This window comes from Ornithorhynchus anatinus, chromosome 19, assembly GCF_004115215.2.
Source record: "Ornithorhynchus anatinus isolate Pmale09 chromosome 19, mOrnAna1.pri.v4, whole genome shotgun sequence".
NCBI classification, from domain to species: domain Eukaryota; kingdom Metazoa; phylum Chordata; class Mammalia; order Monotremata; family Ornithorhynchidae; genus Ornithorhynchus; species Ornithorhynchus anatinus.
In genome coordinates, this window is record NC_041746.1 from 27,891,198 (window position 1) to 27,909,104 (window position 17,907).

The 17,907-nt window shown below is 38.6% G+C and overlaps 1 protein-coding gene across 2 annotated transcripts in view; it reads right to left on the minus strand.

Moving 5' to 3' along the window:
• RNGTT (RNA guanylyltransferase and 5'-phosphatase) overlaps positions 1-17,907 on the minus strand; it is a 229,558-nt gene that overhangs the window by 195,702 nt on the left and 15,949 nt on the right. For both annotated transcript variants that reach the window (XM_029047073.1, XM_029047074.1), the window contains exon 8: positions 17,523-17,624. In XM_029047073.1, coding sequence (XP_028902906.1) covers positions 17,523-17,624 — 102 coding nt within the window. The remainder of the gene's footprint in view (positions 1-17,522; positions 17,625-17,907) is intronic.

The following is a 17,907-nucleotide window of genomic DNA, read 5'->3' on the forward strand; positions in this document are numbered from 1 at the left end:
TAGAGAAAGGTTGTGAGCAAGGGATTAGTGGTGCAAGAGACAAGAACAAAACAGAGTGAGTAGGCTAGTTTGAATGGAATGAAGAGTGCAACCTGAGATGAGGTGAAAAAAGAGAGTGGATTAAATAAGAGGGAGAATGTTAATACGGTCCCTTAAAGCTAATGGTCAGGAATTTCTGCTTAACAGAGAAGGGGATGGGCAACCACTGATGACTTTTAAAGAGCACGGAAACATGTGCAGGGCAATGTTTTACAAAAATGACCCAGACAGTATTGAGGTACTGGAGAAGGGTGAGGCTGGAGGCAGGAAGACCAGTGAGGAGGCTGATACAGAGGTCTAGTCAGGAAAAAACAAGCTCCTGGATTAAAGTGGTAGCCTTCAGGGGAAAAAGAAGTGATCTGAGAAATGTCACGGAGGAAAAATCAACAAAATTTAGCAACAGACATACGTGAGAATTTAAAGAAAGGAGTTAACGAAAATACGAAGGATGCAGGTTTCAGAAATGGAAAGATGGCAATTTTGTCAACCATGGTGGGAAAGTTAGGTGAAGGAGGGGACTTGAGAGGGTAGATGAGTTCAGTTTTACATATATTCAGCTGAAGGTACCAGTGGGATCATGATGCAGAGATAGCCTGTGGACAAGAAGAAATGCAAAATCTGCTCTACCACTTCAGTTTGTTGCTTTTAGAGAATTTTGCCCCTTTTCCCTCACTACATTTGCAATTTGCTCAAGTCCTATTTGTTTCCAGAAGAAGATAACAATAATTTTAAGTGGAGATGGAGAATTCTTTGCACCCTTTTTTCTCTAGGATATGAAAAGGGATTCTTAAAGGCTTCATTAAAAAAAATAACTTTCTGCCTTAATTTGTAACAAGAGTTTCTAAAAGGTCTTCATCCCTGATGGGTTTTTTAGCACTGATCAAAATGCACACAATATACCAAAGGGAAATGTCAGATAAAGGTGAACATCAGGCCAAGTCTTTAGGAGTACAAGAAACGTAATTAAGAGGAAGATTCAGTTTGAAGGAGGAATCTCTTAAGCTTCATGTCCATGAAATAAAATGTGAGGCTGAATCGCCTAAGAGCAGAATCGCCTGTTAGCCAATAAAACAGAAAAACTCTTCTGCAGAAGCTTTTGTGTTAGAAGTTTCTTTAGAAAAGAGCAAACCTTGCTGACAGTTGTCCACATACAAATAGAATGTTTGAACCAATAACCGCTGTTTTACTAGGTGTGGGGCACCCAATCAATCACTTAATAGCTACTGAGTGTCTAAAGTGTGCATTGTTCTAGGGAAAATACAGCAGAATTAGTAAACATGACCCCTACCTTCGAGAAGCTTAACTCTAGTGGGGGTGGTGAGAGGGAGAGACACTTGAACACTGTATTAAGTGCTTGGGAGAGTACAATAACAACAGACTCATTCCCTGTCCACAATTAGCTTACAGTCTGGGGCTGGGGGGGAGGGGGTAGCATTTATATATATTACAGTCATGTACATAAGTGTTGTGGAGCTGGGAGGGGGTGATAAATAAACAAAACAAGTCAGGGTGGAGGAAAATAGGAGGAAGTAATATATTATTTTAAGCCACTTTAAGATAGGTACATATATGCTAAAGGAGTTTGTGAGCACTTAAATGCTTCAATGGTATGGAAGTTGGGGTACATAAAGTGGGGAGATTAGAAATTACGACCTCAGGGTGCGATCACATAATTTAGTCAAGGGAGGAGCGACTGAGGCTAGCGTAGCAATGTGGGACCCTCACCGATAGCCGGAGGGAGCTAGGTTATCATAAAAACATCTGTGGTAATCTTGTAAATCAATGAGCAAAGCAAAGGACAAATGTGGAAGAACAGGATGACAGAGACAGTGATCCATTAAAGGAAGATTAATCACTGAATTGGTTCCCAATTATGAAAATGTTGAGACTCAGTCATCTGAACGAATTTGTGGAAGCCAATTACAATAATACCTCATTAGAATATGGAGTCTAATTTTAGGTTCCACATTTCAAGAAGGATGTGGAGAAATTGGAAAGGGTATAGAGAAAAGCACAAAAATGAATCAAAACGTGAAAAAGTCCAAGGATGGGAATGTTCGATCTAGACCTCCTCCGGCATTAAAGGACAGTCCAAGTACCTCGTAAATGCTTTCAAAATGAAGAGAAGATGATTAATGATCTACCAGTTAACGAAGGGTGGTTAAAAGCCATATGGTGACAAGTTGTGCACCACCAGAGAACAAAAGGAAATGGGATTTACAGAAGGAAAGATTTAGGTTAAATATGGGAAAGAAGTTTCTGATCACAAGGACTTCTACAAACTGATCATCTTTCACAATTGGCAAGTTCACGCTTCATACGGCATAAATATTTGGCTGCTTGGCAGCAGGACATCTAGACTATTAAGATCATTACATCCTTATAATTCTATGAAAATTGCTTTATTTTTGTGATTTAAAACTGATCCAGCTACCTAATATCACTAATGCAGCACACACTGAAAACAAAAATACCAAACAAGGAATGCTATTTACCTCGGAGTAAGGAACGGCTTTCAATGGCTGTCCCCTCCAAATAACCCTCACTAGAGCTTGTCAACATTTCCAGGCCATAAGCCCTTCAGTTGTAGAAATTAGAAGACACATGAAAATGCTTTTCCCCATTGAAATAACAGAGCTTTGGTGTTCATAAAGAATAAAGTTCTGTCTCCTGGATATAGAGATTCCTTTAATAACCCACTGTGGAGACAGTGACTGCTTAATGGACACATTGGGCTAAGCACTGTTGCACACTAACAGTCCCCAAGACTCTTGAGAAGGAAGCAGCCCATCAAATATCCTAAATACACAGAATTCTCAGGATGAAATATCATCCCATCAAATAATGGTTATTTATTGAGCACTCATTGTGTGCAGAGCACTGTACTAAGGAGAGTGCCTGAGAGACCACACTACCACAGAGTTGGTAGACACAATCCCTGCCCTAAAGCAGCTCATAATCTATCAATCAATGCCATTTATTGAGCGCTACATGCTGAGCACTATACTAAGCCTTTGGTAGAGCACAAAACAACAGATTCAGCGGACGTTTGCCCTGCCTATAATGAGCTTACAATCTAGTGGAAGAAATAGAAATAGAGGCAGAAGAACTACTAGGGTCCTAAAATGCAAACTCTATGGTTATTGGGCGGGGGGAGAAATGGCAGGGATGCAGGGAGGAAGATTTCGCAGGAACAAAAGGGATGTGCTGAGAGAACTTGTAAAAACAGATGTTATCATCCAAAGCCAAAGCCTCCTTCAACATAAATACAGCAAAGACAATACTATGACTGATTTCCACCTGGGGTGAGATTTTTGCCCACAGAATTTGCATTAAGGTTTATTCTTGCTCATATACATGTATGCTTTGTTGGAGAATGCCTGAATAGTGATTACTGTACACGGTGTGTCAGATACTTCAGGTCCATTGATTGTGGGACCAAGACGGTTCCGCTAGATAATTGGCTTTGATCTGACAGGTGGAGTGTTTGGCCCAGATTCTGATTATCGTCCAGATCGGGAGGAATGCAACAACACTTCTGAATTCAAACCACAGTCGCTTCTCCTGTAACGTGTTGGTTGTGTGTGGAGGGGGAGGAAGGAGATGTTCCCTTCTTGACAAATCTCTAGTTAAGAGCAACCTGTGTTCTACGACTCATGCCTTGCCAAAGATCACACACGTGCACATAATAGCTTCTTCCAGCATTGCATTCTACCCAGATGAATGGGCACTGTTGGAATAACACTGCTAAATTCCCAACGGCAATCTACACAAAACATGTATTGAAAACTGGAGAACTGACCGCACCTACTCTTTCCTAACTGTACTGCCTCACTCAGTCCAACTGCAAATATCAATGTTACTTTCTAATCTATGTTCTTTCCAGATGGTGCCCAAAGTGCTGCCAGTTAATAAATACTAAAGAGTAATAATTAGATCACATCACAAATTATCTGACCCAGCCCTCAAATGCTTACCTGGCTTAAACTTAAGTAGGACTTGGATGCAATTGGTTCTGCAGAGAAATATAAGACAATTCATAGCTTCCTAGATCATCAGAACTAGATGAAATGTGTATTTGGTATAATCCCACTTCTTCAAATTAGTCTAAATAATGGGAACCTGAGTAAATATATAAACGTAGTAGTAAATACCCATCAGATACTTGTTCGCAAATGGATATACTCCTAATGGCACAAAATGTAGTTTGTTTTTGTTTGTACATCTCTGAAAATTATTCCAGAGACATCTGAAACCTCTTTAATATTCGCCTCCGTAGGTGAGATTTTTCTAGTCTGGTGTTTCGTTACCCTATCTACACTATTCCTGTCTGAACATTCAGCTCGACTCATTAGAATAAACATCTGCTACAAACGTTATTAATGAGATACATATCAAGGGATCCGGGCAAGCCACTAACCACCTGGGCTAATCACACTGTTCGGTACAAAAGCTCTAACAGCAGCAAATATAGAACCCGCCTGTACATATTATAATAATTATCTTATTCATAGAGCAACTGCTACTTCTTCAGTAGAGCCCTTCACAATACACTGGGTGCATTTCTCAGGCCCACGTATGCCCACTCACAAACAGAGCTACTGCTAACATCTATTGCACACCCTGTATTATAACAGAGCCAGAGGGCATAATTTTTGTAATGGAAAATTTTCAATTTGACTTTCAGATTTACATATCTAGGGAATGTATTTGCATAAAAACGTTTCTAAAGTACTAGAGGCTTAACAACAACTGTTACAATTAAAACAAACTACAGGATTTATAGTCCGAAATGGTTCAACTTTTTAAGATTCACTCAAGCAATAAAACAACAAGCTTTTCAAACATGTTGTACATAATAAGTATTCTGGAAAAAGAGTCTTTACAGGGAAAAACATCTCTTTCTACCTCAGGCATTTAAATTTTCCTAGCAGAAAGTGAAACGCAGTTGAGATAAAAAAACTTTTTTTTAAAACAAGCAACACAGGCACTTGCTAACATTTCCAATGCTGATTTCCTACTACAACTCAGCCCGCACACTTCACTCCTCTCACCATCAACCTATATCTCACCAAATCTCAATCTCATCTATCGCACCGTCAACTCTCTTGCCCGTGCCTTCCTCTGGCCTTCGAACTCTCCCCTCCACCCCCAACTTCAAAGCATTATTAAAATCACATCACCTCTGAGAGGCCATCCGGGATTAAGCCTTCATTTCCCCTACTTCCTCTCTCTTCTGGGTCTCCATACACTTCAATCTGAACACTTTAAGCGCTTGATACTCACCCCATCCTCGGCCCCACAACACTTACGTAAATGTCCATAATTTCTTTTAATGTCTGCCTCTCCCGACAAGACTGTAAACTCCTTAGGGGCAGGGAACGTGTCTACCAACTGTTAAACTTTCCCAAACACTTAATACAATGCACTGCACAAAATCAGCACTCAGTAAATACCACTGGTTGCGAGTATTTAACAATGTAATTAGCAATTTATAAAATTAAAAAGCAATTAGCAAACAACAACTACCTGGATCAAAACTCTACTTACAAGTCAAAATGAATTATAAAAACTATACTCTTCATTATACTAGCAAACATTTTAAATTTCCCTTTCAGAACCACAATAGGTGGTCTCCTGGCCCACCGTACACTTAACTCAGGGTTTCTTGAAATTCGATAAATACATTCTAAAAATTGAAATCTACTTCTATCCACTGTTTCCTCAGATTAAAGCCTGACAAGAACTCTGGCTGAACAATGCATGATGGGTTTCCTTTCCAGACCCATGTTGTCCTTCCCCCATGCAGTTGTGTTTTTCCTAATTGCTCACCAATTTTAAATTTAATTATACATCATTGGCCAGGCAGAGAAACGGGACTGGCCAGCTTCAAATGCCTAAAATTACCTCTGGAGTTTTTCCTTCACAGGAGTTATACTTTGCCAAGTCCTCACGTCTATTCAATGGCCATTCGTAATGATAGGTTTACTCTCACCAACTGTTGTGGTCATCAGAAATAGTCTTTCCGGAACTACAGGTTAAAGTGAATATTGTGCCACAATATCACTGAAACTGCTCAAGGCCAGAACCATTTCCTGATTTCAGGAAAACATACCCGGCTAAACAGGAGGCCCGTCAGCCAGAGATACACCCCTGAGTCTCGTTGGCCCACCAAACCTTCCCGAGTTTATCAAATTTGGTATAAAACGTTCTGCATATTTACTACCTTTTGATCCAATACTTTTAACCTCAATGCCGCCAAAAGAAAAATATAAAGGTGTACATTTGAATCACCCTAAAATCTATTTCAGTACAATTCAAACTACAGAATGGGGAGAGTTTGGGCCTCTAATGCTTGGGTTTTCAGATGATTGAAGTTTTTCTATAATTCGAAGATTTATAAATCTTTTCAAAAGTGACTTCAATAGGTCCTACACTTCAAAATGACATGTGTCAAAAGAAAGCACATACAGCTTTCACTGAATTAGAATCACTGGGTTTAAGAAACCAAATATGACCATGGTGAGGCCTTAGACACAATCCTTTAACCGTTTTTGAAAAAACTGCGGGAAAAGCAAATTTCAAGAACCTAGAATCTAAAAGACAAATACCAAGAAAGAAGAGAATCGCTTAATCAGTCCTAACTCGGGCATTCATTTAACAGCTGAAAAGACAGATTTTATTCCACTATAAAAGCTATTTCTCATGAGGAATTCTTTTGGCATAATTCAATACAAGGTCAAAGTCAAACATCTAAAAAATTTCAACAACCTGATGCAGCAGAGAAAGATTTAACTAAAGGAACTCTGGTGAAAACTGACAAGTTTCTATTTGAGATTTACACAGGCCATGCATTATGAAGCCATGCTTCATCATGTTACCTGATCATGACAAAACGAGGAAATTGATGATTTTGAAGGAAAAAAAAAAGACTTTAAGTGCATCTCTACCCTAGCATTTCAGTTCAGTAATTCAGTATTGGCTTTCATTGCAATGTTAAGGTTCCTTGAATGCTTGAAAATGTGTAATATGAGGTCAGCACTTGGAAAATATTGTATAACATTCATTATACTAACTAGTTACTGTAGATCGCATGAAAGACAAGTTTACTGCATCTATTACAAGCAACTGTCATTTGAACAATTATCACATTACAATTATTACAATTATTTCTATATTTATGCAAACAAAAGGTTTTGCCCATCTATTGATTTCTCAAATAATTTCAGAACTACAAATTCCAAATTAAACACAACTCCTTTATCTCACCTGAGGTTACTTACAAAATGTAAAGCATAACTACTTATACATTGGCTGTGTAAGTAAATCTTAACCTTTAATTATTTGCACCTTTTAATGAAGCTGGTGCAGTTACTGGACTCTTTAGATTTCTTAGAAGGGTTCTAAAACTGCTGTCTCCAACAGCCAGATTCCACTGGACTACTTCTAACAGGGGACTCAAGTAAGCAGACATCAGCAATGATGGGGCAGGAGAAACAAAAGATGCATACCATACCGTTGCATATCAAACCCAGCAAAACTCGACTTGGGGAAACCACTTAGCTCCCTGATATTACCTGGTCAGTTGGCCTGCCTTGCTTCCTGCTCTCTCCTGCCTGTTGTGCTGCTCCTGGACTTCACCGCCTTCTAACTCTGGCCGGTCTCTTTTCAATTGCATTGGACTCCTTTCCCACAGTGGGCTCTTCCCTTTCCCCAGACCACCGCTGATTTCTCACCAAGTTTTAATCATCATCCTGCCCCATCCAACCTTGTCTTTCCACTTAACCACCCAATTCCAGGATTCCACATTTTAAAGTGCTAACTCCAAGAACTGACCTGATTTTATTTTCTCTACCCCAAAACTTAACACAGTTCTTGGTAAGTGTTTAATGAATGCCACAGTTACTATCATTATTCTAAGGCCCAAAATAGGGTGTGCTTCTTCAAGTCACGTAGTTTCTGGATGTAAATTTATAAAAATATTTCAATAATTTTACAGCAACTACAATCACAGGTTTTATTAGAATAATAGAGATTGGATCAGCCATGTTAATTTAAAATACAAAGCTGTCTCATTTTAGAACAAATAATTACAATTAGTTACTAAGTCATACTTCATCTTACATGGTCCATCTTTACAGCAAGGCCAGTGGTATATTTCTAGAGAGCTGAATCTTGAGAGAACTCTTTAACTATAAAAATTCTACCAGTCTTGAAAAAGCACACTAAGAAACCTGATATGACTATCCTAACCTAAAAATGAATTAGCATAAATGACAGGACTAAGTTTGTGTTGAATCTTGGACAGCTTATGACCAACAGCTTTAACAATATTAAAATTCATTGTTCGATGGTATATGAGGATTTTCAAAACCAGGTTTATTTCATACTTTCTTGAAAAATTACACTCACACTTTCCAAACTCTCCTTGCTTACATTCTCCTGTAAGGGAGAACAGGAAAAAAGTTTTTAAAAAACCTTACGTTTTGTATTTCACCAAATGAATAGGAAATGAATTAGACAAAAGTTGCAGAATACGCTATGAAAATGAGACTTTGGCAAAAAAACAGCAGACATAAAACGAATGTGGTCGTACGTAATTAATGCATTGAACTGAACACCTTGGGACAAATCTGAGAGTAAACAACTTGCAGCCCTAAAGCACTATACAAATTGTTTTTCATTTTGTGACAACCTACTGCTTGTTCTAATGAGGCCTAGCTCCATTAGTTTCAGGCTCCAGACTTTGCATGGGCTATCCTCCCATGAAAACACAAAAGGCTTGCGTCAGTTGCCAAGGAAAGCAGTTCGATTTATAAACTGACAGTCTGTGTGTCAAAGTGGATGTATGTAGAAGTTCATATACATGTGGAAGGAAAGATGTTCTTTAATTCCTTAGAAATGTTAATAACAGGGTATAATAATACCTCTATAATCATCCTCTAATAGCAACTAAATAAGAATAAACACAAGCAAAGATTTTTTCAGAACATGCCCTGCTCCAGCCATGCAAAAATTAAATAGATGACTTTTTATAAGTGACACTTCCATTTCACCCAGCCTACCGTTTCTAAATCCTCTGCTTCTTCTGAATGTTCCTCAAGCACCGAATCCAGTGCTCTACAGCATGGGCACTCAATCTCATGGGCACTGATATGCTGATTCCAATCCAGCTCTCGAGGGAACGTGTCTGCTTGTTGTGTTATACTCTCTGCTTTGCACACAGTAAGTATTCAATAAAGACGACTGAATGAATGAATGAATGGTGACTGCTATTCTGTTGCGTCTGCTACTGCAATAAATCTGCGCCATCATCCTGAGCGCCAGTTATTGGGTAGATCCTGTCTCCATAACAATTCCCACATCAACCCTTAAAATACAAATAGATAGCAAGCTCCATTCAATTTCTTGTCAACCATTAAGCTTACAGATCCAAGAAACCGTGACTCCTTTCCAGGTTATTAGGGATTTTTCTCTACTGTATCTAATGTAGCTGATGAGTTTCTACTTGTATTTGTATAGTCAATCTGCAGCATTACTTGAATGCTTACTGGGTGCATAGTAGGGTACTAAGTGCTTGGGAGAGTACAATAAAATAGTGTAGGTAGACATGAGGTTCACAAGGTGCTTACAGACTAGAGTGGGAGACAGATAATAAAATTAATTATAGATCAGGGTGTACATAAATTTCGTGGAGTTGGGTGAATATCAAAGCGCTTAAGGGCTGCACATCCAATGATGTAGGTGATGCAGAAGGGGAGAGGAAATTAGAACTTAGACAGGGAAGACTTCTTGGAGGAGGCATGATTATTCTAGTGGGGCTAAATTTTGGATGTTGGACTACATCGCTGTTTTCTAGTCTGCTTAGTACAGTGGTCTGCCCACAGTAAATGCTCAGTAAATATAATGATTGATGGATTTGGATAAATAGCAAATGTTTTCTCAAAAACTCCAAGCCCCCACAGTTCAATAAAACAAAGGATCCAATTCCTTTCATGAGGGACCTATTGGATGCCTGTAAATATAGGAAATATTTAAGTCAAACAATTCATCCCAATTCAACCAGAAAAATCAATCTTAGCTAAATATAGTAGGCTGCAAGGGCACCAAAAGGAACTGCTCCAATGCTAGTCTTTTCCAAAGATAGGCATCAGAAAAACAATTATATAAACCAGAACCATGTTAATTCAAGGGTGATTCAACCTTGCTTATCCCTGGAAATATTTAATTCCCACATTAAACCCAGATCTCACAGTTAAAATCAAATCCTAAACTGGATTCCAGGTTCTTTCAGTAATGCTCGGGTTGAGTTTCACTGATAAAGTAGAACTACACCTCTTCCTATTCCTGCTCAATTAGCTGAATTTTCTGCTAATTATCTCATTTCCACCTAGACAATGGAGACAGCAGGATTCACCAAAACATGGGACACAGTCTTAACACTTCAATTAAAAACTTCCTCTTGGAAACCTAAGCCACCTGCTTTTGGACTTCTTTGCAAATAGACCACAGATAATTTTTTTGACTATTGATTCACTGTCCAAACAAGTGCTCTGATTTTCCATATCTCTCTCAGACTTTCCATGTTTAAATCAGTGATTGTTAGTTGCTCACTAACAATGGTAAATTAATTCTCTGAAGATTCCAGATGAATAATGTTCAGGCCAGGCAACCTATATTATTATTTAAATTGAAAGAATATACTCATCATAAAATCTCAGACACACTGACAAGCACACACATATATCATTAAGCCTTAAATGCCCCCCAAAATATGAGCATGCATATTTCACGAGCAATTTCTCATTTGCTTTCTATCAATGATAATGACATGATTTCCATTAACTACTAATTGTCCATTCTCTTTTCTATCTCTAGCCTCCCCCACTATTAACATATTTATAAAAGTAATCTTATTTTCTTCACCCCCTAAAGACAGTTCTCACATTTACTCTAAGTATTGTCTTTTTCTTTTCTCTACTCTCACATCTGCACCTAGTCACACTCCTGAACAGATGAAAATCCTACATAGTAAAAATTCAGAAGATGGAAATCTTCAAGATCGGGTTTAGATCAAGCCTCAGAAGGTAAAGTAGTTCTATAAAGCAGGTTTCACCTGGCTAATTTAAAAGTAAACCCAGGAAGTTAATTTGGAGAAAAGATACTAAAGTGGGCAACAAAGAGTAAATCCCCTTTTCCCCAGGGATTTAGAGACTGAATGTAGAAGAGCTCCTGTGGTAGTCAAACTGGCTCTGACAAAGCCTCCTGTAAGAAGAGCCCTGAAACCTGAAAAGGAGAGTTTTGCTGAAAGCTAAAGAACAATGTGAACCCTAATTTGCCCGGGGGCCCACTGTACTCCTGGCCTAAACTCCAGCTGGCTCCAGTCCTAGAGCCAATTCTTCTCTCTCCAGGGAGGTCAGGAGTGGACTTGGGAATTCTTCTCTGAATTCCTCCCTAGCCAAAGTCCTAGTCGAGTCTTTGGATTTCCCAGGCAGTGCAATATTCAGACCAACCCAGCAGCAGGATCCTTTGGACACTGATTACAGGATAAGGAAAATAGGAGACAGAGATTAAGGGAGACCACAGTCGGATGCTTCCAACCTAACCCCCTCTTCTCCCACACTTGTTTATGATGAACCTGAGACCTAAAGGATCTCCCAATTTTCTGCTCAAGTGAGTGACTTAGAAGACACATTATGAAAAATTAAGGTATTTTTAATAGAGGAAAATTCAGACATTATGGGGCATTTTGACCACAGGTCCCCTAGGAGATTGTGTTTCAGAAAATGGGTGATGAGAGAGGCTAATCATTCCCTGCCCCTTCAAGAAGTCAGCTACGGTATTTGATGTAGCCCATAGCTGAGTAGAGAAAATAAAAAACTAAAACCTCCACCCATGGAGGGGAGGGGGCTGCTGGAAAGGCCCCCACTCTAGCTCTTTCCACAGACCAAGAGCATCTTTTTGTTTTATTTTGTATGGTATCTGTTAAGCTCTATGTACCAAACTGCTGGAAGTAGAAGTCAAAATGCTGGAGTAGATTCAAATTAATTAGGTTTGGACCAAATCCCTGTCCCACGTGGGGCTCACAATTTAAGTAGGAGGCAACTGCAGAGACTCAGTCCGGTAAGCGGGTAATATTTAGAAACATCTGTTTCAGGTTTTTTCACGGAAAACAGAGCCTGCCCACCCTGGGCAAATGTAACAGTAGATTTTAAAATTTCACAAGTTCCACTTGCACCGATGGGGTTTTAGTGAGATTTCATATGTTAGCCATGAGGTGGAGAAGACAGTAGCCCAGTAGCAGGTCTAATGCTAAGAGCATGGGTCCGGGAGTCAGAGGACCTGGGTTTTACAGCTCTGCCACCTGTCTGAGTGACACTGGGGAGGTCACAACTTCTCTGGGCCTAATTTCCTCATCTGTAATCTGGGGATCCGAGTCCGGTTTATCTCCCTTCCCCTCAGACTGCGAGCCCCATGTTGGACAGAGACTATGTCCTACCTGCTTATACTGTATCTAACCCAGCATTTAGTTTAGTGCCTGGCACATAGTAAATGCTTAATACCACAATTATTATTAAGGGTGTCTTCTTAAACTTGCATACTAGTAAGAGCCTAATGACAGACCCAGAAGTTTGCACAAGGGTGCTGCTCAGGCAACTGGGCTGCTACGATTTTATTCCACTACCAGTCTGCACTGACTCTGACTTTGAGTCTCCTGGATGTGACAGCAAAAGTTGGAAATAGAAAGGTACAAAATGCAATACATCAGGCAAGCAGGAATGAGTCCAAATAATGGTCTGATTTTTCTGATCCAATCTCCTTCAGCGTTAAGTTGGTAACAAAAGCAGTTTGAAGCCAAAGGTGTGAATGTGTGTTTGGGGAAGAAGAAGACGGTTGCGGGGGAAGAGGAGGTGTGGAGGGGATGAGCCCATGCTAGAGAGTAAAGCTTGTATAGGACAATTCTTGTCAAAAAATTATTCCTGGCAACTTTAAAATTGGTCATCACTTCTAATTGAACTATCCTCATTTTAAATATTCTTAGTACTCCTTTGTGGCTTGAGAGGTGGCCAGACCTCAACTGAGGTTTTTAATGAAACATTTAACCTTGAAAAGATCAAATAAAATATTCCTCAGCATTAAAGTACATCACAAAACTTTTCTTTGAAAGTTGAGCACCATACGTTAAACAACACGCTGTTGAGTTTCTTTACACCCTGCTGTAAGAAAAATACTTCTAAATGAATTTGGGATGCTCTAGCCTAAGTAACCCCTTCCTGCTTCCTTGAGTTATGATGAAACCCTTTGGTGATAGGTCCCACAGAATATTTTTTCACATTTTCAAAAAATCTGGTGCCTTAGAACTCACTGTATTATACTTGGATATGTCATTTAACAGCAATCTTATTATATTTCTAATTAATTTATCCAAGTAGAATACTCAAAATGGTTTCTTCCATGGATACAGTATTTATTTCTGTAAAATCAACTTAACCACAACTAATTTAGGAAATCTCCTATAATACACTTTTGGCTGTGTGATTCCAACAGATGCCTGCCTAATTTTGCCATATGTACTGTTCCTGTTAATAGAGTAATCAATTTGTGACAAACATCCCACTAACCTTAGAAAGTCTGCTGGGTCACGGTCTATCATTTTAGTTCTCTCCGTGAATGTGCTTTCTGATATCCTTTTATCTGTATGCTTCATCTATACTTGCGGGTTATTTTAGACAACAAAAATCAAGTCAGCTTCTGGGTTACTAGATATGTATCTTTTAAGAAGTCTTTTAACCTTGAGTTACCTTTCCTGCCTGCTTCCATGGTATCAATTTTATTACACCAAGGGCAAAAACGTGCTGCAGGATATCCAAAATGGATAGGAATCCAAATACAAACTTTTTCTTGACTAAATAGGATGGGATTATTTTGTTGACATCTTTAATGAACTTAAAGGTACATGAGAAATTTAACTGACCTTCTGAAAAAGAAGACACCTTTCATTCTGGTATTCTCAGGTGGTCAAAATGTCAAGTGAAATTTCAAACAGCAAGCTTCAAAATATGAAATAGCCAGCTTGAGGAAACAATTTCTCTCCCGGAGAACAGTGCTGTACATCTTCTAGTGAATCACTTAGTTCTTTTAATTGATCCTCTTAAAAGAGTCCCGACTCTTAACAAGATGCTACTACAAGCATATTCTTATTGAACTTCAGGGTGCCTTAGATAAGCATTTGCTAATCTAAAAAATATAATATACTGAAACAATCTGATTTTAAAAGTGTTGGTACTTTCCTAAAATGTTCCTTAAAATTTGTTATTGTGTTTGTGTATTAGAGAATGCAAATACTATCTAATACACTAAGTTACTCTTTCAAGTAAAAAATAAGTTCTTATTTCTACCTTTTGACCCATGTCCCCACAATCTCCCCCTCTTCCCTGTCATTTTCCTCCTTCCTCCCACCAAATACTGGCAATTTAATATCTAGGCTTTCTACCATTTCATTTTTCAGGAGTGACATTTAACTTAGTGGGCGCAAAAAATATCTTGAAAAAAAAATCCATCTCCTAAAGTACAGTGAGAAGAATGGTATTCTTTCATCACTCTTCCATGATCGTGTTATTACCAAGAGCTCTTATTCTGAATCCTACCTTTCATTTTCTTAAATTCCTAACTCATCTAATCTTCTGTTCCTTTTAGCCTCTGTAAAAATAAGCAGAAATTCTTCTCCACCATTCAGAAGACTGTATGTCATCCTTGTAGCATTATCTGTGCTACTGCAAGGAAAATATAAAGCCTTTCTGCTTTCTTTCTGAATCACACATGGCTTCTATGGCTTTCTTCATTACAAAATCACCAATTAAACTAGCTTATTCCATCTTCCCCACTGGTAGCAGCATTCTTTTCAATATTGCCTTTCATATCACCGGTCACACTGCTATGCCTTCTGCCTTCCGGCCTGTTCACATACTAACTTGTCAAAAGAACAATGTCCTTTTATTGTGGATGTCTAGACTGATCAAGCACAAATATCTGCCAGTTTAGAAACAGATGACTAGATCAGTACTGGGGGACAGAATGATCTTGCCCACTGCTTGCCTATATTTTTTAATTGAATCTGATTATAACCATTTCCAAATACAATTTTTGGAAATTTCCTATTTGGCACCAAATAATTACAATTGTAAAAATTGCCAAATTAAAAGACATGCCTCAACAGGCAAAGAGAGATGTGAATTTCAAACTGCGAAAGATAAATAGGTACGAGACCACAGACACGTCCAAGTTGAGCAGGGGAAGACTATGAGGAACCGAGATGTATTTTCCTGAAGGGAACATCACAGTTTAGTTAACTCTGGTTCAGATCTGAATCGACAGACTTTTGAAGAAGGTGGCAAAGTTTATTGGGAAAAGAATGAGGTTGGGAATCCTGGGGTTTTATCTTAGCTCTGCTACTGCTTTACTCCATGACCTTGGGTAAATTACTTAACCTCTCAGTGCCACTGTTTAATCATCAGAAAAATGAGGATAATAATACCTTTCCCTCCCTATCTCACATGGCTGTCGGGAGGATAAATTAAATTAATTGTGTGAAAATGCAATAAAAAAAAAATCAAGCACTGCATAAATTCACAAGTTTGACTGCAGGAAAATCCCAAACCATGCAGGAGAGTTTCCAAAATTTATGTTTTTCATCTATCCTATTAGCTCTTTCTATACTTGGGAAATTAAGGTCTCACGAAATTAATATTAAAGGGCTAGCTAAAGTTTACCAAGAGATTAAAAAGATATGTCTTTTTTTAAGATAATGCTTTAATTCAGAATGAATCTTCTCGTTCCTGAAAAAATGGCATTTTAAAGTTGATGGAGTTCTTATTTCTTTGCTGCTATCTTATTATCTTTTTAGTGTTTTAATTTTGTACTTGTTCCCTGGGGTACACTGCTTTTTCCTTACCCTGAGCAGAATATATTAAACAATGTTATTTCTAAAGAGCTAACCCACTGATAGAACAATAATGGCCTAGAAAAGTATAGCTTCCTTAGAATGCTACTCATCAGATATTAGAGAGAGACATAAATAAGAGTTATGAAAAATTGAAACAAGCTTGAGAAAATAAAAATTTTAAAGTATACATACACATGTACATATTCACCTGGACTCCATAATTACCTGAATCAAATTATATTAGGGCAATATAACAGTCTTTTGGGATTCCATATTTGTCCCCAAGTGAAAGCTGTTGATGTAACTATTTTCTAAAATATATTTCAAAGTCTTTCCCCCCCCCCACTGAGGATACGTTAGATTCAATCAACCAATGGCATTTAGTGTGGTGAACACTGTACAAGAGCTTTGGAAAGCACAGCACAATAGAGTTGGTGGACATGATCTCTACCCACAGGGGGCTTACAGTTGGTTCAAATACCCAATCAGTCACTGGGGGTTACACTAAAGTGGGTTGACCAGAGCAGAATGACCAGAATTGTTCTGAGAGATGTGCTCCAAGTGGCAGAAATGTGAATCGCTGAGAAACAACAGAAGATAGGCCAATTCTGCTCGCAGCAATCAGGAACAGGGTGACGGCCTTAAGCTTGAGCAAAGTATTTTAAGTGGAATTAAATGGGACCTGCAAATGGGGCCTGCAGCCTCCAACCCGGGAGGCAAGCAATTTGGGAGGGACTCCCATGTGGTTAGCAGCATCTAAGCAGTGCAGAGAGACACATTTATCATTCAAAATCTTAAAAACACACACACACAAAAAGGATATTTTCAGTACCTTTTGAAACAAAATGAAAGAATACTCAATTAGGCAGAACCCAGCTGGAGGATCGAGTACTGGTTCCAGGAGACTGGCAGTACTCAAACTATACATGATAATTGCAATATGGATCTCTTCTTGGATAAAATGTGATTTCACATTTTGTAGCAGAACCAATTAATGCCATCACCAAGCAGAAACAATAGTAAACAGAAAGAACTAATCTTGTAAATTGAGGAAATTGTAGTAACTCAGGAACACACAACTTGAATCAGAAATTTGTCAAAATGGACACACTGGCAATAACTAAAAGAAAGGAAACTTGTGAGTCATTGAGATAAACCAGTAACGATATACAACTGGAACAAAGGATTTCAAACTGGGACCAAATGGAAAAACCAACCATTTTAGACAGTGAAATTGACAGTTCCTCATTTAACTTCTAGCGAAGTCCAAGGGCTGACAATTATCCTTAGAGAGAAGAGGCATATCAAAGAGTACAATAAGAATAAGTATTTAGCATTTAGCCTATAGCAAGAATTCAGCAAAAAATATGACATTTGAACAGCATCAGCCTTTAAATAGTTTTAGAAGTCCTGAAGCATGTCTCCCGAGTATGCAGGGGCAGAAATTTCCATTCCCCGGAGTGCAACCTTGCCCCATAACAAAGCAATCTGCTTTGAGGGTCAGAGTGAATTGTGTAATTTTTTTTGAAGTCAAACTTACCGAGTGCCATCTGCTTTCCAGCTTACTTTATATGGCTTCTGCTCTAAAAATTTAATATTTTGCTTGTCCATGGAAACCGGCTGTGCTCCAGGGAATCCAGACCTAAAAGAAGAAAAAATATTATTGTTCTATGGCAGGTATCCATTCAAAGCAATTCATTTCTTACATCAATCTTGCATGAGTCACATTTTCCTTGCAGTATACTAGATCTGCTATAAGGTCAATATACAGTTGGAATAATATCTCTTTTAACAAGATTTTCTGATCGTTATTTCCTTAATGGCCAATGGCAACATTTTAAAATACAAGTTTGAAGAGTTTCAGTTTAGAGATTGAGCCTGGGGCTTTTAAAGGGAAAATTTTGAACTCTGAATACCCACAGGCT